Source organism: Salvelinus alpinus, chromosome 25 (assembly GCF_045679555.1).
Source record: "Salvelinus alpinus chromosome 25, SLU_Salpinus.1, whole genome shotgun sequence".
Taxonomy (NCBI): Eukaryota; Metazoa; Chordata; class Actinopteri; order Salmoniformes; family Salmonidae; genus Salvelinus; species Salvelinus alpinus.
Window position 1 is genome coordinate 39,239,937 of NC_092110.1, and position 20,969 is coordinate 39,260,905.

Here is a 20,969-nt window from a genome sequence, read left to right on the forward strand (position 1 = left end):
TGCAGTGACAAAACCATTCACAGTGCAATGACAAAACCATTCACAGTGCAGTGACAAAACCATTCACAGTGCAGTGACAAAATAATTGACAGTGCAATCCTCAGAACAGAAAGTCCTACTGTGGTCTGCCACTGGTGCAGTGATATCATCTGGTGTAGTGATGTCAAAACCTAGTTGGTGGAGGACAGTGGGGACTGCCAGTTTCCACTTTCCAATTTGGAATCAGCACTGAATAGAAACTGTCCTAAGCTCAGAACCACAACCCCTCTGGAGGTCTCTGACCGTCTCGTTTGTCCGTCTCTCACCTGGTTTAGATGAACGCAGGCGTCGACAGCAGCTTTGGGCTGGTTGCACTTCAGGTAGGCGTTCACCGTCTGCTCACACATGCCCACGGTGACAAACATCTGGCCGATGTCCTACGACGCGCAAACATAAAAGATAGATGAGGGGAAAGGTTTTCTTTGTCCACGTGGAAATGGCTGAATGGGGGAAATTACCAATTGAAGCCTTTAAAGTTAAGGTGATATTTATGGATTTGTGTCCATTTAGTCAAGAAGTGAAATTAAATTCATCAATTCAAAATTGCCCATTGTTCTCCTTTTAATTTCATGAGGTGAATTTCAGGTATCACTTCCTGAATTGATTGGGTTGAAAATGAAAACCAAATTGACCCCAACCGTGGTAGAAACCTACTAAACACAGCCAGACGGACGGGTAGGAGAGGTGAGTGAGAGAAAGTGGAGAAGCAACACAAAACACTAGCTCAGGGGTGGCAGACAGACATTTACAGTCTCTTCACTCTATCCAGCTCGTTAACAATCAGAGAAACTTCAAAAATTCCCCAAAACAATTAAACAATGGATAGAGGACTATGTTTTGCACATTTTGATGGCGACGAAATATCACCAATTTTCAGTGCGGCCCTCCAGACCTCATTGAATACCGACGACAAGAAGTGGCCCCTGCACTAGCTTTTTAACTGTCACGTAGGTATAAAAGCATTACTGGACACTTATCTCATGTCCTCTCTTTTCTACAGGGCAGCCCTCACCGGTAGCAGTTTGTGGTTCTCCGGTAGAGAACTAGCCAGTCGTTCCAGTCCGTCGTAATCCTCCAGCATGTAGTAACACTCTGCTAGCCTCTCCTGGTTGCGCCCCTGAAGGTAGTATTGGACCGCATTCACCCTGGAGAGGAACATTGGCAACAAAGCATTTGCAGACTACAATACTAGTACACTCACACGATTTTATGAAACCAGAAGTGTCAAATTTTAAATGTCAACATAAGAGACAAAATGCTGAGGGAAAGGATCCTGGCAGACCACTGAACTCTGTTCTGTTGTCTAGAATCACACGTGCAAAGATGGCCTCCTGAGTGGTGCAGCGCTCTGAGGCACTGCATCGCAGTGCTTGAAGCGTCACTACAGACCCGGGTTGGATCCCAGGCTGTCTCACAACCGGCCGTGAACGGGAGTCCCAGAGGGCGGCGCACAATTGGCTCAGCGTCATCCGGGTTAGGGGAGGGTTTGACCGGGGTGGCTTTACTTGGCTCATCGTGTTCTAGTGAATCCTTGTGGCGGGGCTGGGCGCCTGCAGGCTGACTTAGGTCGTCAGTTGAACAGTATTTCCCCCAACAGATGGCTTCCAGGTTAAGCGAGCGGGTGTTAAGAAATGCAGTTTGGCGGGTCATGTTTCGGAGGACGCATGACCCAACCTTCGTCTCTCCAGAGGCCCGTTGGGAAGTTGCAGCGATGAGACAAGATCGCAATTGGATATCATGAAATTGGGGAGAAAAAGGGGGTAAAATACCATTCACCATCTTGAAATATAAATACTGAAAGACCCGTACCACTTCTGTCGGTCTGCAAAGTAGTCCCCGATGGCATTGTACGCCTGCTCCAGCAGTGCATCATCACAGTCACCTGATCCCGTCTTCAGGAGCTGCAGGACGCGGAACCAGTCCCCCAGCTTAATCCTCAGGCTGATAGCCAGGTCCCTAAAGAGAGAGAGATGTTATCTGTCGTTAGCTGTAAGGTACGGCATCCATATTAGGACAGCATCACACGTCAATGGAAGTTAAGTCAATAGTGAAAAACTTCAACACCATTTTACCAACTTTAATCAACAAGTGAACATTGCGTTAACATTCTAAAACATAACAAAAAGTAACAGCAAAACAAGGGTATCCTTTATTGTTTAGTGTCTTCAATACTTAGCATAATCCATACAGGTAAAGCACAACATCCTACTTGACATCCAACACCTTACCTGCGATCCATGTCCAGGTACATTCTCTCGGCCTCCTCGAACCTGCCAAAGTAGGCCGCCACCTCGGCCTGTTTCATGGCTTCGCTCTGCAGGTTGCCCAGGCTCTTGACGAACTCGATGCCCTGGTAGTCCTTACAGCGGACAAAAGCCTGCTCAGCCGTCTTCAGGTCCAGCTTCTGGAGGGCCGCCTCGGCCAACAGGCGCCTGGGAGCAGATCAATAGCAGGGTGAAGACTATAATTTTGTGAAATGTCTCTTGAGAAGGTTCAGAACATTTATACAGGCTCACTATATGTGATTAGGGTTGTAAAATTCAGTAACTCACCCAAAATCCACATGTTTACCAGAAATAGTGGTTAGAGGAATCCGAATTCGCTCCTGATTCTGGGAATATTCCAACCACGATTACTGTAATTTTGCAACCCTACATGCAAATGCAATACAATAATAACCTGTGGTATACCAACAAAACCCCTCCTGAAAAAACACACATTTTGAAAATAGTCCACACTTTAGTGTTGTCACACAGTTGAAGTCGGAAGTTTACATACACCTGACCTTAGCCAAATACATTTAAACTCTGTTTTTCACATTTCCTGACATTTACTCATAGTACAAATTCCTTGTCTTAGGTCAGTTAGGATCACCACTTTATTTTTAGAATGTGAAATGTCAGAATAATAGTAGAGAGAATGATTTATTTCAGATTTTATTTCTTTCATCACATTCCCAGTGGGTCAGAAGTTTACATACACTCAATTAGTATTCGGTAGCATTGCCTTTAAATTGTTTAACTTGGGGTCAAATGTTTCGGGTTGCCTTACACAAGCTTCCCACAATAAGTTGGGTGAATTTTGGCCCAATCCTCCTGACAGAGCTGGTCAGGTTTGTAGGATCCTTGCTCGCACACGCTTTCTCAGTTCTGCTGACATTTTCTATAGGATGAGGTCAGAGCTTTGTGATGGCCACTCCAATACCTTGACTTTGTTGTCCTTAAGCCATTTTGCAACAACTTTGGAAGTATGCTTGGGGTCATTGTCCATTTGGAAAACCCATTTGCGACCAAGCATTAACTTCCTGACTGATGTCTTGAGATGTTGCTTCAATATATCCACATACTTTTCCTTTCACATGATGCCATCTATTTTGTGAAGTGCACCAGTCCCTCCTGCAGCAAATCACCCCCACAACATGATGCTGCCACCCCCGTGTTTCACAGGGATGGTGTTCTTCGGCTTGCAAGCCTCCCCTTTTTCCTCCAAACTTAACGATGGTCATTATGGCCAAACAGTTCTATTTTTGTTTCAACAGACCTGAGGACATTTCTCCAAAAAGTATGATATTTGTCCCCATGTGAAGTTGCAAACCGTAGTCTGGCTTTTGTTTTATGGCGGTTTTGGAGCAGTGGCTTCTTCCTTGCTGAGCGGCCTTTCAGATTATGTCGATATAGGACTTGTTTACTGTGGATATAGATACTTTTGTACCTGTTTCCTTCAGCATCTTCACAAGGTCCTTTGCTGTTGTTCTGGGATTGATTTTCACTTTTTGCACCAAAGTACGTTCATCTCTAGGAGATAGAATGCGTCTCCTTCCTGAGCGGTATGACGGCTGCGTGGTCCCATGGTACTTGCGCACTATTGTTTGTACAGATGAACGTGGTACCTTCAGGCATTTGGAAATTGCTCCCAAGGATGAACCAGACTTGTGAAGGTCTACAATTTTTCTGAGGTCTTGGCTGATTTCTTTTGATTTTCTCATGATGTCAAGCAAAGAGGCACAGAGTTTGAAGGTAGGCCTTGAAATACATCCACAGATACACCTCCAATTGACTCAAATTATGACAATTAGCCTATCAGAAGCTTCTAAAGCCATGACATAATTTTCAGTAATTTTCCAAGCTGTTTAAAGGCACAGTCAACTTAGTGTATGTAAACTTCTGACCCACTGGAATTGTGATACAGTGAATTAGAAGTGAAATAATCTGTTTGTAAACAATTGTTGGAAAAATGACTTGTGTCATGCACAAAGTAGATGTCCTAACTGACTTGCCAAAACTAGTTTGTTAACAATAAATTTGTGGAGTGGTTGAAAAACTAGTTTTAATGACTCCAATCTAACTGTATGTAAACTTCCAACTTCAACTGTATGTCACAATAAGACTCTAGCTCCAGAGTGGCGCAGCTGTCTAACACGAAACCCAAACCGGCTGCGCACGTGCGCCATCGTGCGTCATCATGCATACATTTATTTTGTCCCCTACACCAAACGCGATCACGACACGCAGGTTAAAATATCAAAACAAACTCTGAAACAATGACATTAATTTGGGGACAGGTCGAAAAGCATTAAACATGTATGGCAATTTAGCTAGTTAGCTTGCACTTGCTAGCTAATTTGTCCTATTTAGCTAGCTTACTGTTGCTAGCTAATTTGTCCTGGGATATAAACATTGAGTTGTTATTTTACCTGAAATGCACAAGGTATTCTACTCCGACAATTAATCCACACGTAAAACGGCCAACCGAATCGTTTCTAGTCATCTCTCCTCCTTCCAGGCCTTTTCATCTTTGAACTTATATGGTGATTGGCATCTACACTTCACCACGACAACCGGCAAAACATTTCCACTTTCAATCACCCACGTGGGTATAACCAATGAGGAGATGGCACGTGGGTACCTGCTTCTATAAACCAATGAGGAGATGGGAGAGGCAGGACTTTCAGCGCGATCTGCGTCAGAAATAGAAAGGAGTTCTATTTTAGCCCTTGGCATCGCAGGCACTCGTTGGCGCGCGCAAGCAGTGTGGGTGCAATAATTGAATAACATGGATTTCTAAATTTATTTTGCGTTGCTCGCACACGTGACGTGTCCGGTCTGGTCAGCATGTAAGGCACTGCATCTCAGTACTAGAGGCATCACACCTGGTTCGATTCCAGGCTGTATAATAACCGTCCGTGATTGGGAGTCCCATAGGGCGGCGCACAATTGGCCCAGCATCGTCCGGGTTTGGCCGGTGTAAGCCGTCATTGTAAATAAGAATTTGTACTTAACTGACTTGCCTAGTTAAATAAATGTTTAAAAAAATAAAAAATGACAATGGTGGAAAATGGTGGAGTGTTCTGAATCAGACTGGGGGTGTCGGGGTGGAGTGTTCTGAATCAGACTGGGGGTGTCGGGGTGGAGTGTTCTGAATCAGACTGGAGTGTCGGGGTGGAGTGTTCTGAATCAGACTGGAGTGGAGTGTTCTGAATCAGACTGAGGTGGAGTGTTCTGAATCAGACTGGGGTGGAGTGTTCTGAATCAGACTGGGGTGGAGTGTTCTGAATCAGACTGGGGTGTTGGGGTGGAGTGTTCTGAATCAGACTGGGGGTGTTGGGGTGGAGTGTTCTGAATCAGACAGGGGTGTTGGGGTGAAGTGTTCTGAATCAGACTGGGGGTGTTGGGGTGGAGTGTTCTGAATCAGACTGGGGTGTCGGGGTGGAGTGTTCTGAATCAGACAGGGGTGTCGGGGTGAAGTGTTCTGAATCAGACTGGGGGTGTTGGGGTGGAGTGTTCTGAATCAGACTGGGGATATTGGGGTGGAGTGTTCTGAATCAGACTGGGGGTGTTGGGGTGGAGTGTTCTGAATCAGACTGGGGTGTCGGGGTGGAGTGTTCTGAATCAGACAGGGGTGTCGGGGTGAAGTGTTCTGAATCAGACTGGGGTGTTGGGGTGAAGTGTTCTGAATCAGACTGGGGGTGTTGGGGTGGAGTGTTCTGAATCAGACTGGGGGTGTTGGGGTGGAGTGTTCTGAATCAGACTGGGGGTGTTGGGGTGGAGTGTTCTGAATCAGACTGGGGGTGTTCTGAATCAGACTGGGGGTGTTGGGGTGGAGTGTTCTGAATCAGACTGGAGTGTTGGGGTGGAGTGTTCTGAATCAGACTGGAGTGGAGTGTTCTGAATCAGACTGGGGTGGAGTGTTCTGAATCAGACTGGGGTGGAGTGTTCTGAATCAGACTGGGGTGTTGGGCTGGAGTGTTCTGAATCAGGCTGGGGGTGTTGGGGTGGAGTGTTCTGAATCAGACTGGGGGTGTTGGGGTGGAGTGTTCTGAATCAGACAGGGGTGTCGGGGTGAAGTGTTCTGAATCAGACTGGGGGTGTTGGGGTGGAGTGTTCTGAATCAGACTGGGGGTGTTGGGTGGAGTGTTCTGAATCAGACTGGGGATGTTGGGGTGGAGTGTTCTGAATCAGACTGGGGGTGTTGGGGTGGAGTGTTCTGAATAAGACTGGGGGTGTCGGGGTGGAGTGTTCTGAATCAGACTGGGGGTGTTGGGGTGGAGTGTTCTGAATCAGACTGGGGATATTGGGGTGAAGTGTTCTGAATCAGACTGGGGTGTTGGGGTGGAGTGTTCTGAATCAGACTGGGGGTGTTGGGGTGGAGTGTTCTGAATCAGACTGGGGTGTTGGGGTGGAGTGTTCTGAATCAGACTGGGGGTGTTGGGGTGGAGTGTTCTGAATCAGACAGGGGTGAAGTGTTCTGAATCAGACTGGGGTGGAGTGTTCTGAATCAGACTGGGTGGAGTGTTCTGAATCAGACTGGGGTGTCGGGGTGGAGTGTTCTGAATCAGACTGGGGTGTCGGGGTGGAGTGTTCTGAATCAGACTGGAGTGGAGTGTTCTGAATCAGACTGGGGTGTCGGGGTGGAGTGTTCTGAATCAGACTGGAGTGGAGTGTTCTGAATCAGACTGGGGGTGTCGGGGTGGAGTGTTCTGAATAAGACTTGGGTGGAGTGTTCTGAATCAGACTGGGGTGGAGTGTTCTGAATCAGACTGGAGTGGAGTGTTCTGAATCAGACAGGGGTGGAGTGTTCTGAATCAGACTGGAGTGGAGTATTCTGAATCAGACTGGAGTGGAGTGTTCTGAATCAGACTGGGATGAAGTGTTGTGAATCAGACTGGGGGTGTCGAGGTGGGATTTTTTTTGTGTGTGTGTGTGTGTGTGTGTGTGTGTGTGTGTGTGTGTGTGTGTGTGCGTATGTGTGTGTGACGAAAGTTGTTCTTACAACTTTTGCTACACCTGAACTTCTGATCCTGAAAATGACTAGCTACCTTTGGTATGCGTCTTGTACACGGAGCACCTTAGAAATGGAACATTTGCGGGCAATACAGGCATGTCAAAATATCTGTGGCACATCAGGTCTCTACCACTACACCTTGTTCAGTCAATCAAAGGGACTTCTCACCCCTGACAGGTTGGTTTCAGCACCAAGGGGCGGAAAGGGACATTTCTTCCCCAAAGTTTCCAAATTCCTCGAGTCGGTGTGAAAAATGACACGGGGAGCCGAAGTCCTCTTTCAACAAGAATCCTTTAGCTGAGTGCTACCAAAACAGCGAGATAAATCAACCATACTCCGTCGCGCCAGCGTGGGGATTCTCCCACATAACCAGATGAATATTAGCCTTTGATTAAAAAAAAGGACAGTGATGCTTTCAACCTGTATCAGGAATGGAAAGCCTAGGCTCACCTCAAATGATGTTCCTCAAATACGAGCATACAACTAAACTGAAAATGTGACTAGGACTGATATTTTAAGAATAGGCCAAATCTCCTTCTGTAAATCTCTGTGTTGTAAGACATTCCACATGTTACACATGCCACAGTTTCTCCTCTGTTTGTTCTTTGAGGAGAACATCATTAAAGAGACCATAAACTTGTAAAAAGCATTGAGTTCCCACCTTCTGACGTCACTAGGTCCTGCAAATATCTTTTGACCCCCGACCCAACCGTCTTTGTGGCACGTTTTCTGAGCAAACTGATGCTTGCTGGGTGTGAGCGCCTACTGGAAAGGCTGCAAAGGCTCAGGGTAGACATTGATGTCAATACAAGAGTCCATTCAAACTGGGTAAGAATGGAGGACTGACTGACAGAATAGATTCTTGAAAGGCCTTAAAGAGACAGTTCACTCCAATATCAAATGATGAGTCATTTTCAGACTTTAAAAGTAGTCTAATGTCAAGAAGAATCACAAGCCAACAATCGTGTAGATCGAGCTGCATGCCTCAGAACCAAATTAAACACATTTAAAAAACTGGATATTGTGTTTATCTTTTCCATCCATTTTGGATTGAGGCATATAGCTGGATGTACACATCAGATGGCCAGGGACCTGGACTTATCTCAACAGAAGACAACTTATGAGGTGTTCTGAAAGCATCTGACAAACTATCATTTTGGACTTTAAGTGGCTCCATGACATGCAGGGTTACTGTCTATGTAACCTCGTCCGCAGGCTTTTGCCCAAAGGGGGCCGGGAACAAGATGACTGTCCCATGTATTTACCAGAGTCTGGGGTGAGGGTTGTCTTCGATGAACTGGGAGGCGTCCTCGATGCCCACTTTCTCGATCAGCGCGCGGCTGTCGCGGAGGGAGCGGATCTCAAAGTTGATGAGGTAATCCTTGTTCGGCCTCTCCGGATCCTAAGAGGAAATCTGGGATCACTCCACATTCCCATTGCATCATGGATATTCCGGACCTTTTGGCATCCGACTCCATTAAGCAAAGTATACTTTACATAACTAACAGAAATAGACACGTCTTTGCTGTTGTTGTGCACATTCATTTGTGTTCTGCTGGGAGCCTGTATGTATTCCAATAGCAATAGTAAACATACAGTGGGGAGAACAAGTATTTGATACACTGCCGATTTTGCAAGTTTTCCTACTTACAAAGCATGTAGAGGTCTGTAATTTTTATCATAGGTACACTTCAACTGTGAGAGACGGAATCTAAAACAAAAATCCAGAAAATCACATTGTATGATTTTTAAGTAATTAATTTGCATTTTATTGCATGACATAAGTATTTGATCACCTACCAACCAGTAAGAATTCCGGCTCTCACAGACCTGTTAGTTTTTCTTTAAGAAGCCCTCCTGTTCTTCACTCATTACCTGTATTAACTGCACCTGTTTGAACTCGTTACCTGTATAAAAGACACCTGTCCACACACTCAATCAAACAGACTCCAACCTCTCCACAATGACCAAGACCAGAGAGCTGTGTAAGGACATCAGGGATACAATTGTAGACCTGCACAAGGCTGGGATGGGCTACAGGACAATAGGCAAGCAGCTTGGTGAGAAGGCAACAACTGTTGGCGCAATTATTAGAAAATGGAAGAAGTTCAAGATGACGGTCAATCACCCTCGGTCTGGGGCTCCATACATGATCTCACCTCGTGGGGCATCAATGATCATGAGGAAGGTGAGGGATCAGCCCAGAACTACACGGCAGGACCTGGTCAATGACCTGAAGAGAGCTGGGACCACAGTCTCAAAGAAAACCATTAGTAACACACCATGCCGTCATGGATTAAAATCCTGCAGCGCACGCAAGATCCCCCTGCTCAAGCCAGCGCATGTCCAGGCCCGTCTGAAGTTTGCCAATGACCATCTGGATGATCCAGAGGAGGAATGGGAGAAGGTCATGTGGTCTGATGAGACAAAAATAGAGCTTTTTGGTCTAAACTCCACTCGCCGTGTTTGGAGGAAGAAGAAGGATGAGTACAACCCCAAGAACACCATCCCAACCGTGAAGCATGGAGGTGGAAACATCATTCTTTGGGGATGCTTTTCTGCAAAGGGGACAGGACGACTGCACCGTATTGAGGGGAGGATGGATGGGGCCATGTATCGCGAGATCTTGGCCAACAACCTCCTTCCCTCAGTAAGAGCATTGAAGATGGGTCGTGGCTGGTTCTTCCAGCATGACAACGACCCGAAACACACAGCCAGGGCAACTAAGGAGTGGCTCCGTAAGAAGCATCTCAAGGTCCTGGAGTGGCCTAGCCAGTCTCCAGACCTGAACCCAATAGAAAATCTTTGGAGGGAGCTGAAAGTCCGTATTGCCCAGCGACAGCCCCGAAACCTGAAGGATCTGGAGAAGGTCTGTATGGAGGAGTGGGCCAAAATCCCTGCTGCAGTGTGTGCAAACCTGGTCAAGAACTACAGGAAACGTATGATCTCTGTAATTGCACACAAAGGTTTCTGTACCAAATATTAAGTTCTGCTTTTCTGATGTATCAAATACTTATGTCATGCAATAAAATGCAAATTATTTACTTAAAAATCATACAATGTGATTTTCTGGATTTTTGTTTTAGATTCCGTCTCTCACAGTTGAAGTGTACCTATGATAAAAAATTACAGACCTCTACATGCTTTGTAAGTAGGAAAACCTGCAAAATCGGCAGTGTATCAAATACTTGTTCTCCCCACTGTATGTTCCCGTACAGCTAACTGCCTAACTTTGTTTGCTGTCATATTACCGGTATTACGAAAAGTGTGACTTTTGCATATGAAGAAAAGAAGGTTACCTTCATGATTTCATCTAGCAGGACCGATTTGATTTCCAGGTCTTCAAAGTTGCAAATGTATCCAGACGTTTGAATGGGTTCCTGATTTAATATGGAATATTAAAATTATGAGAAATTGTATGTCAAAAAAACAAACACAGCAGAGTGAAGGAAAAGCAGCCAACAAGTGCTCAGCCTATGTGGGAACTCCTTCAAGACTGTTGGAAAAGCGTTCCAGGTGAAGCAGGTTGAGAGAATGCCAAGAGTGTGCAAAGCTTTCATCAAGACAAAGGGTGGCTATTTTGACGAATCTCAAATGTAAAATATATTTTGATTTGTTTAACACTTTTTTGGTTACTACATGATTCCATATGTGTTATTTCATAGTTTTGATGTCTTCTACAAATGTAGAAAATATTAAAAATAAAGAAAAACCCTGGAATGAGTAGGTGTGTCCAAACTTTTGACTGGTACTGTATGTCAGAGGGACACACCTCTGGGTCCAGGTTCCTGAACACGTACATCCTGGTCTTTTCCATCATGGCAAACAGATCAGGGTTGTCATTGGCCCACTGCATGTCCCAGACGTCCTTACGCTCAAACTTGGAGGGGTCGCCTGTTCCCGCCTGGCTTCCAGAGTCATCATCCGAAGACGAACGCACCTCCAAGTCCAAAAAAGTCAGCACTCCCGAAATGTCAATAATCGCCAGGCGGCTAAAGAAAAACATGGGTTTTTATCAATACAAGATTTTACAATATATATTTTTTTAAATAACGTCACTTTGTTTCTGCATGAAGTTCACCAAACAGCTTTCGGACCAGGTAATAACTGTTCAGATGGTTCATAGCAATGCTATGTCGGTTGTACTTCTGTACTGCAAGCAATAAGCTTCATTGTTATAAACTCTTATCAAGATCTGCTACTGAAACACCACGTATGGTGTAATATTACAGTAACCAGCCAACAGTTCTGACCTGGAGGTACAGTTGAGTGAGAGCTGGTAGGCCCGGTAGTTTAAGGAGTATTTCTGCACCAGAGCGACGTTAGGGAGGCTGTATTTGTGGATGGTACCAGACTCACGGCCCTTTGATCACAAACAGACAAACATGATAAAAAAAAAACATTTCCAAACTGAACTTTTCTGACCCTTGATAGACTGATGAACTTAATACTCATTTAAAATCCTGAGAGAAATACCTACCACAATCAGTGTCTTGTCTGTTGCTGTGGTGCAACAAATGGGGTCTCGTGTTGCCTAAAACAGAAAAGGAAAATATATGAGGCAATGGGATAAGAATTAACGATTTCCATGCAACTTTATTGAATGTATTTTTGATAGCTCTATCTTGGAGTTTTAACAGGCATTGTAACCGAGGGTGACATATTCAGCTTGTGTTAACAAAGTGGGTGTTGTGTGCTTCTAAAAATGCAACTCACAGTGAAGGCCTTGGCAAAGTCCAAGGGGCCCTCAGTGGTCCCAGATGGACTATCATCAATATGATAAACCCTACAGAGAGAGACAGAGAAAATCCCCTGTATTAACATTAACAGCAGACAAATACATTTCCTCAGTGAAAACAATGTACTGAGCAAATGTCAAATTGGCTTTTTAACAAATTATCATACGACAGACCACGTATTCACCCTGCACACCCTAATTAACAAACAAACAAACCAAAACAAAGGCAAAGTCTTCTCATGCTTTGTTGATTTCAAAAAAGCCGAATCAATTTGGCATGAGGGTCTGCTATACAAATTGATGGAAAGTGGTGTTGGGGGTAAAACATACGACATTATAAAAGCCGTGTGCGGTTAAAATTGGGAAAAAACACATGTCTTCCCACAGGGCCATGGGGTGAGACAGAGATGCAGCTTAAGCCCCACCCTCTTCAACATATATATCAACGAATTGGTGATGGCACTAGAACAGTCTGCACCACCAGGCCTCACCTTACATGAATCTGAAGTCAAATGTGTACTGTTTGCTGATGATCTGGTGCTTCTGTCACCAACCAAAGACGGCCTACAGCAGCAGCTAGATCTTCTGCACAGATTCTGACAGACCTGGGCCCTGACAGTAAATCTCAGTAAGACCAAAATAATGGTGTTCCAAAAAAAGTCCAGTCGCCAGGACCACAAATACAAATTCCATCTAGACACCATTGCCCTAGAGCACACAAAAAACTATACATACCTTGGCTTAAACATCAGCGCCACAGGTAACTTCCACAAAGCTGTGAACAATCTGAGAGGCAAAAAGGGCATTCTATGCCATCAAAAGGAACATAAAATTGAACATACCAATTAGGATCTGGCTAAAAATACTTGAATCAGTTATAGAACCCATTGCCCTTTATGGTTGTAAGGTCTGGGGTCCGCTCACCAACCAAGAATTCACAAAATGGGACAAACACCAAATTGAGACTCTGCATGCAAAAATATCCTCTGCGTACAACGTAAAACCCCAAATAATGCATGTAGAGCAGAATTATTCCGATACCTGCTAATTATCAAAATCCAGAAAAGAGACGTTAAATTCTACAACCACCTAAAAATAAGTGATTCCCAAACCTTCCATAACAAAGCCATCACCTACAGAGAGATGAACCCGGAGAAGAGTACCCTAAGCAAGCTGGTCCTGGGGCTCTGTTCACAAACACAAACTGACCCCACAGAGCCCCAGGACAGAAACACAATTAGACCCAACCAAATCATGATAAAACAAAAAGATAATTACTTGACACATTGGAAAAAATGTACAAAAAAAACAGAGCAAACTAGAATGCTATTTGGCCCTAAACAGAGAGTACACAGTGGCAGAATACCCGACCACTGTGACTGACCCAAACTTAAGGAAAGCTTTGACTATGTACAGACTCAGTGAGCATAGCCTTGCTATTGAGAAAGGCTGCCGTAGGCAGACCTGAGGTGGAAACTGAGCTGCACTTCCTAACCTCTTGCCAAATGTATGACTATATCAGAGACACATATTTCCTTCAGATTACACAGATCCACAAAGAACTTGAAAACGAACCCAATTTTGATAAACTCCCATATCTACTGGGTGAAATACCACAGTGTGCCATCACAGCAGCAAGATTTGTGACCTGTTGCCACAAGAAAAGGTGCAACCAGTGAAGGACAAGGACCATTGTAAATACAACCCATATATAGGTTTATTTATTGTCCCTTTTGTACTTTAACCATTTGCACATCGTTACAACACTGTATATACATAATATGACATTTGTAATGTCTTTATTATTTTGTAACTTCTGTGAGTGTAATGTTTACCATTCATTTTTATTGTTTATTTCACTTTTGCATATTATCTACTTCACTTGCTTTGGCAATGTTAACATATGCCAATAAAGCCCCTTGAATTTAATTGACAGACAGACATGTTGAGAAAGAGAGAGACAGACAGACAGACAGACAGACAGACAGACTGTCTGTCTGTCTGTCTGTCTGTCTGTCTGTCTGTCTGTCTGGAGAGAGAGAGAGAGACAGACTGAGAGAGAGAGAGACCGACAGAAAGGGAGAGAAAGAGAGACAGACAGGAAGAGAAAGACAGACAAAGAAAGACAGCTAGACAGACAGACAGGGAGAGACAGAGACAGACAGGATGCGAAAGAGACTGCCAGACAGACATAGACAGAGATGGGGAGGGTCAGAGAGACAGACAGACAGGGAGAGAAAGAGAGAAACAGCCAGACAGAAATGGGCGGGGCGGGTTCAGGAAGATATTGTGGTGCAGAGAGATGGGAGAGAGGGCGTTGGGTGGGCAGAGACAGACAGCAAAAGAGAGAGACAGAGAGTGAGAGAGAGAGAGCATATTAGACTTTCCTTCAAGCTGATGTGTTGGCATGCAGACAGGAACATCCCTGGCAGGACAGTAGGTCCTATTCTTGCCTGTCTGTCTGAGGTCAGTATCACTGACTCACTGGTCAACCCGCTGTCTACTGGTTCAGGCAGATGAATGGACATTTTTCATATCAATGTCAACACCTTGCACAGGATCAAACAAGCCAGAGACTAGGGCGGCAGGTAGCCTAGCGGTTAGAGAGGGGAGCCAGCAACCGGAGGGTTACCAGTTCGAATCCCGGGTCTGACCAGAAAAATCTGTCGGGAAGTGAGCTGGAAATCCAAGATGCCATTGCCTGCCGTGCAAAGGTACTTAACCTCCACAACAAGTTCTTCATGAGTGCACAGTCCGGCAGTCCTCCACTCCGACCTGTACAGAGCCTTGCAAAAGTATTCATCCCCCTTGGCGTTTTTCCTATTTTGTTGCATTACAACCTGTAACTTAAATTGATTTTTATTTGGATTTCATGTAATGGACATCCACAAAATAGTCCAAAGTGATGAAGTAAAATGGAAAAAATTACTTGTTTAAATAGATGTAAAAAAATATGTCATACGGAAAAGTGGTACGTGCATATCTATTCACCCCCTTTGCTATGAAGCCCCTAAATAAGATCTGGTGCAACCAATTACCTTCAGAAGTCACATAATTAGTTAAATAAAGTCCACCTGTGTGGAATCTAAGTGTCACATGATCTGTCACATGATCTCAGTATATATACACCTGTTCTGAAAGGCCCCAGAGTCTGCAACACCACTAAGCAAGGGGTACCATGAAGACCAAGGAGCTCTCCAAACAGGTCAGGAACAAAGTTGTGGAGAAGTACAGATCAGGGTTGGGTTATAAAAAAATATCAGAAACGTTGAACATCCCACGGAGCACCATTAAATCCATTATTAAAAAATTGAAAGAATATTGCACCACAACAAACCTGCCAAGAGAGGGCCACCCACCAAAACTCACAGACCAGGCAAGGAGAGCATTAATCAGAGGCAACAAAGAGACCAAAGATAACCCTGAAGGAACTGCAAAGCTCCACAGCGGAGATTGGAGTATCTATCCATAGGACCACTTTAAACACTACACTCCACAGAGCTGGGCTTTACAGAAGAGTGGCTAGAAAAAAGCCATTGCTTAAAGAAAAAAATGTGGTGTTCGCCAAAGGGCATGTGGGAGACACTCCAAACATATGGAACAAGGTACTCTGGTCAAGTGAGACCAAAATTTAGCTTTTTGGCCATCAATGAAAACGCTATGTCTGGCGCAAACTCAACACCTTATCACCCCGAGAACACTATCCCACAGTGGAGCATGGTGGTGGCAGCAACATGCTATGGGGATGTTTTTCACCGGCAGGGACTGGAAAACTGGTCAGAATTTAAGGAAATGGATGGCACTAAATACAGGGAAATTCTTGAGGGAAACCTGTTTCAGTCTTCCAGAGATTTGAGACTGGGACGGAGGTTCACCTTCCAGCAGGACAATGACCCTAAGCATACTGCTAAAGGAAACATTTAAATGTATTTGATTGGCCTAGTCAAAGCCCAGACCTCAATCCAATTGAGAATCTGTGGTATGACTTAAAGATTGCTGTACGCCAGCGGAACCCATCCAACTTGAAGAAGCTAGAGCAGTTTTGCCTTGAAGAATGCGCAAAAATCCCAGTGGCTAGATGTGCCAAGCTTATTGTGTAAATCATGTTGTATACATCAAATGATACAAACCCCTAAAAAAATCTATTTTAATTCCAGGTTGTAAAGCAACAAAATAGGAAAAAGGTCAAGGGGGGTGAATACGTTCGCAAGACACTGTATGTCTTTCAGAGGGGTTGGGATTAAGCAGAAGTCCAAATTTGGTTGGACCTTGTGTACAATTCACAAATAATGTGATTTTCTACACCTGCATTGCTTGCTGTTTGGGGTTTTAGGCTGGGTTTCTGTATAGCATTTTGTGACATCAGCTGATGTAAGAAGGGCTTTATAAATACATATGATTGATTGATCTTAATCTTAAATATCTTCTGACCCCACAAAAATCTGCAAAACTCACTTGTTTCATGATATTAGTGCCACAGGCCAAATCAACAGTTCAGAATAACGTCATGTCGAGGGGTGGTTCCGTTCAGTTTATTTGGTTTCATTCTGGATATTTTCTCATAAATGACAGAAGATCTTATTCTGGTTTGTTGCTCTTGTGCAAGGTGTCTGAACTGTGCCACCTGGACTTCCTGGATAGAAACAGAATCAATAGAGCTGACATGATTCCATAATCTATCCTCTGAACAGGCCCAGTACCGGCAGCACTCACCTCTCCCTACCCTCCTTCCTGGTTCTGGACACCTGGTTGATCTCCATGGCAGTTAGCTTCTTGGCCACGCGGTACTGCCAGGTGTAGAAAGCCTCCTTGGACGCAGCGATCACATGGGTCTTAGTCATGGTCACGAACAGAGGATCTGTCGAGGTGACATGGTCCAAGGTTATTTCAGTAAACTAAGGATCCTAAATTCAATCAAAATCTGTAACCAAGGTCGTGTTCAGTGGGACACACCGGAGCAAAACGTAGCAACAGAAACCAAAAATGTAATTATATCATTCATAAAATCAGTGATACAAGGAAAAACTTCACAGCTAAAATAATATTCTGACTAAATAAACAATGACATTATAATTTTCAGAAACTAAAACAGTGACAGGCACATTCTTTCAATGCAACGCTCCAGGCCCACGAAGAGGTCTACTCAGGTCACAGTGAGGAGGATACACCACAAAGAGGAAGTATACATCCTTCACTGTTGATTCAGCATGCTCTGACACGTGGATCTCATTTAGGCTCTCCCAGCCCTCTCAGGTGACAGACTTTGAACTGCCTCCGCTATGGTCTTGGGTAAACGTTTGGCCAGTAGCACAGACTTGGCTTGCAACGCGGCAGAAGGAATATTACAGAATGTGTAGGAGACCTATAGATGGGGGGGAATCTTCAGGGTGTATGTCATGAACAAGCCCATGAAAGGGAAGGATTGTTGGTGGGTAGAACCGCAGACGAGACAGCAGCTCTTTGAAACTGGGTGACAGATCTGCGGTAGGAAGTGTTGGGCTTTCTCATTCCAGAGGAATCTGGTACAAAGCCTGCCAAAGTGTTTAAACTATTCACATTATCCAAAACGGCAAGGTGTCTCTCCACTGATGTGCACTTCTTGACATTTTTGAAGTGTTATTAGGGAAATTGAACGAAACTATCGTTGATACATTGTGAAACAACACACTGTTCCAGTTTATTAAAAACCTGCTTTAAACAGAATATTCTCTTATCTTTCTAAAAAATTACTCACCAATGTCAATGTATTTTGAATCCAGCGGGGTCCCAATGGAGTTACAGAGAACCAGCACATACTGGGAAAACAAGACAAAGTCATTAATTTCTTCAACAGTCATACAAAACTCAATCACCTTCATCATATATGGTCAAATTCAGAGGGTGTATTTTACCATACAGGGTCATATTCAGAGGGATTTACATTACCATCCAGGGTCATATTCAGAGGGATTTACATTACCATCCAGGGTCATATTCAGAGGGTGTACATTACCATCCAGGGTCATATTCAGAGGGATTTACATTACCACACAGGGTCATATTCAGAGGGTGTACATTACCACACAGGGTCATATTTAGAGGGTGTACATTACCACACAGGGTCATATTTAGAGGGTGTACATTACCACACAGGGTCATATTCAGAGGGTGTACATTACCACACAGGGTCATATTCAGAGGGTGTACATTACCATGGCATTATTTCCCGACTCTACGTCAGCATCCTCCTTTGTGGCAATGAATTTGAAAACAAGAGAAGGCATGACACGCAGAGAGATACTGACATGAGACTGATCAAGCTACAAAGTTGTTTCTTACAGTACTTCCAAGTTCTACTTTCTCTTACTGCTTGTCAGATTTGAGTAACACTTTACTTGGAACTGTTAAACAGTTTGATGCTTTGAACATAAATGTGGATGTTTGGTCAAGCCAAGTTCAATATGACGTGTCATTTAAGTAAAGTATTAGGCCTCTCCTATATCAACAACTACTCCCTTTGAAAATGTAGTCTTGATTCCATTCGACATAGTTGTAGTTAGTGCTTGGCGACCCGGCGAGGCTGCCAGTCCTTCTGCCTGTGTCAGTGTGTGTACCAGGTCTGTGTGTGTACATGTGTATATGTAACTTTTATTTAACTAGGCAAGTCCGTTAAGAACAAATTCTTATTTACAATAACGGCCTACACCGGCCAAACCCAGACGACGCTGGGCCAATTGTGCGCCACCTTATGGGACTCCCAATCACGGCCGGTTGTGATGCAGCCTGGATTCAAACCAGGGTGTCTGTAGTGACGCCTCTAGCACTGAGATGCAGTGCCGCTGTGAGCGGTCTAAGGGAGCCCTGTACCAGTGTGTACCTGTGTATGTACCAGTGTGTGTGTACCTGTGGGTGTGTGTGTACCACTACCAGTGTGTGTACCTGTGTATGTGTGCCTGCCTGCCTGCCTGTGTGTGTGTGTGTGTGTGTGTGTGTGTGTGTGTGTGTGTGTGTGTGTGTGTGTGTGTGTGTGTGTGTGTGTGTGTGTGTGTGTGTGTGTGTGTGTCAGACAGTGTGTGTACCTGTGGATGTGTGTGTGTACCAGTACCAGTGTGTGTACCAGACAGTGTGTGTACCAGTGTGTGTACCTGGGTGTGTGTGTGTACCAGTACTAGTGTGTGTACCAGTGTATGTACTTCTGTGTGTGTACCAGTACCAGTGTGTGTGTACCAGACAGTGTGTGTACCAGTGTATGTACCTGTGGGTGTGTGTCATCTGCCTTGGTGGCCAGGATGCAGAAGTCTCCGGACGTGGTGATGGACATGAGGCTCTTGACGTACTTGACAAACTTCTCGTTGTTCTTGGTGTCCCAGAACACCACACAGTATTCCAGCCGGTCAGGCTTGGTGTAGGCATACACCACTGTGTTGGAGCAGTAGCCCCACTGTTGAGAGAGAGAGACAGAGATAGAGAGAGAAAGAGACAGAGATAGAGAGATGAGATGGAGAGTAAATCAGTGGTGTGTATTCATGAATGCCAATGGAAGCCAGGCTTTCCCCAAATACTTGACCAATAAAACAAAAATATATATATTTTTTAAATTATCTTTCTTTTTTTTGTGTTTTCATTATTTTCATTATTTCGCTGAATCTACAGTATCTCACCGTAGAAATCATACAAGAGAGTGAAACAGCACCTCTCTGTCTCAGTATGTGTAGACCATGTATCTGATGCTGTCTGGACAGTGAAACAGCACCTCTCTGTCTCAGTATGTGTAGACCATGTATCTGATGCTGTCTGGACAGGGAAACAGCACCTCTCTGTCTCAGTATGTGTAGACCATGTATCTGATGCTGTCTGGACAGTGAAACAGCACCTCTGTCTCAGTACGTGTAGACCATGTATCTGATGCTGTCTGGACAGTGAAACAGCACCTCTGTCTCAGTACGTGTAGACCATGTATCTGATGCTGTCTGGACAGTGAAACAGCACCTCTCTGTCTCAGTATGTGTAGACCATGTATCTGATGCTGTCTGGACAGTGAAACAGCACCTCTCTGTCTCAGTATGTGTAGACCATGTATCTGATGCTGTCTGGACAGTGAAACGGCACCTCTCTGTCTCAGTATGTGTAGACTATGTATCTGATGCTGTCTGGACAGTGAAACAGCACCTCTCTGTCTCAGTATGTGTAGACCATGTATCTGATGCTGTCTGGACAGTGAAACAGCACCTCTCTGTCTCAGTATGTGTAGACCATGTATCTGATGCTGTCTGGACAGTGAAACAGCACCTCTCTGTCTCAGTATGTGTAGACCATGTATCTGATGCTGTCTGGACAGTGAAACGGCACCTCTCTGTCTCAGTATGTGTAGACCATGTATCTGATGCTGTCTGGACAGTGAAACAGCACCTCTCTGTCTCAGTATGTGTAGACCATGTATCTGATGCTGTCTGGACAAAAAAGAGTATGACATGTTGCCGTCGTCACATTTGATTGATGCCAGCAAGCATTTGACCTCCCTTGACAATGAAATAAATACATAATTAGCTCAACTGTGGTTAGTCCTGGTGATGCAAAACACCCCCGAGGGAGGCCATTTTGGATTTGGAGTCACACCAACTGTAGGAGCCAAATAGATCATATTGTATATTTGCATGTTTCCAATTCATTATGCATTCCTGTTGTATGTATGTGTGTTTGCCATTGATCCCCTGTCAAGTCTGTGTACCCCCTCTTCAGGCCAATAGAGAATAGAGTTAAAATGCATACCTGCTCCAAGGCCTACTGGAAGTGACTGGAATGGCAGCACAGTCTTTTGACCATACAAGATCATGTTTACCATGCTGTTTGTTTCTTTAGTTTAATGTTAAGAATTTGTTTTGGTAGATTTCTATAAATGTTTTGTATCCAGAAGAACAACAAATAGATGTAT

General features: G+C 44.4%; 1 protein-coding gene across 2 annotated transcripts in view; it reads right to left on the bottom strand.

The window, feature by feature from the left end:
- The window catches only part of wdr35 (WD repeat domain 35), a 56,847-nt gene that overhangs the window by 13,029 nt on the left and 22,849 nt on the right, over positions 1–20,969 (bottom strand). Inside the window, exons 10-23 of one of the 2 annotated variants that reach the window (XM_071366763.1) lie at positions 19,293–19,478; positions 18,250–18,285; positions 17,793–17,853; positions 16,772–16,916; positions 12,037–12,106; positions 11,801–11,854; positions 11,574–11,683; positions 11,093–11,312; positions 10,620–10,700; positions 8,586–8,722; positions 2,268–2,471; positions 1,849–1,995; positions 1,052–1,184; positions 306–416 (exon numbers count right to left, since the gene is read on the bottom strand). In XM_071366763.1, coding sequence (XP_071222864.1) covers positions 306–416; positions 1,052–1,184; positions 1,849–1,995; positions 2,268–2,471; positions 8,586–8,722; positions 10,620–10,700; positions 11,093–11,312; positions 11,574–11,683; positions 11,801–11,854; positions 12,037–12,106; positions 16,772–16,916; positions 17,793–17,853; positions 18,250–18,285; positions 19,293–19,478 — 1,695 coding nt within the window. The remainder of the gene's footprint in view (positions 1–305; positions 417–1,051; positions 1,185–1,848; positions 1,996–2,267; positions 2,472–8,585; positions 8,723–10,619; positions 10,701–11,092; positions 11,313–11,573; positions 11,684–11,800; positions 11,855–12,036; positions 12,107–16,771; positions 16,917–17,792; positions 17,854–18,249; positions 18,286–19,292; positions 19,479–20,969) is intronic. The other variant, XM_071366765.1, reaches the window with a different exon arrangement.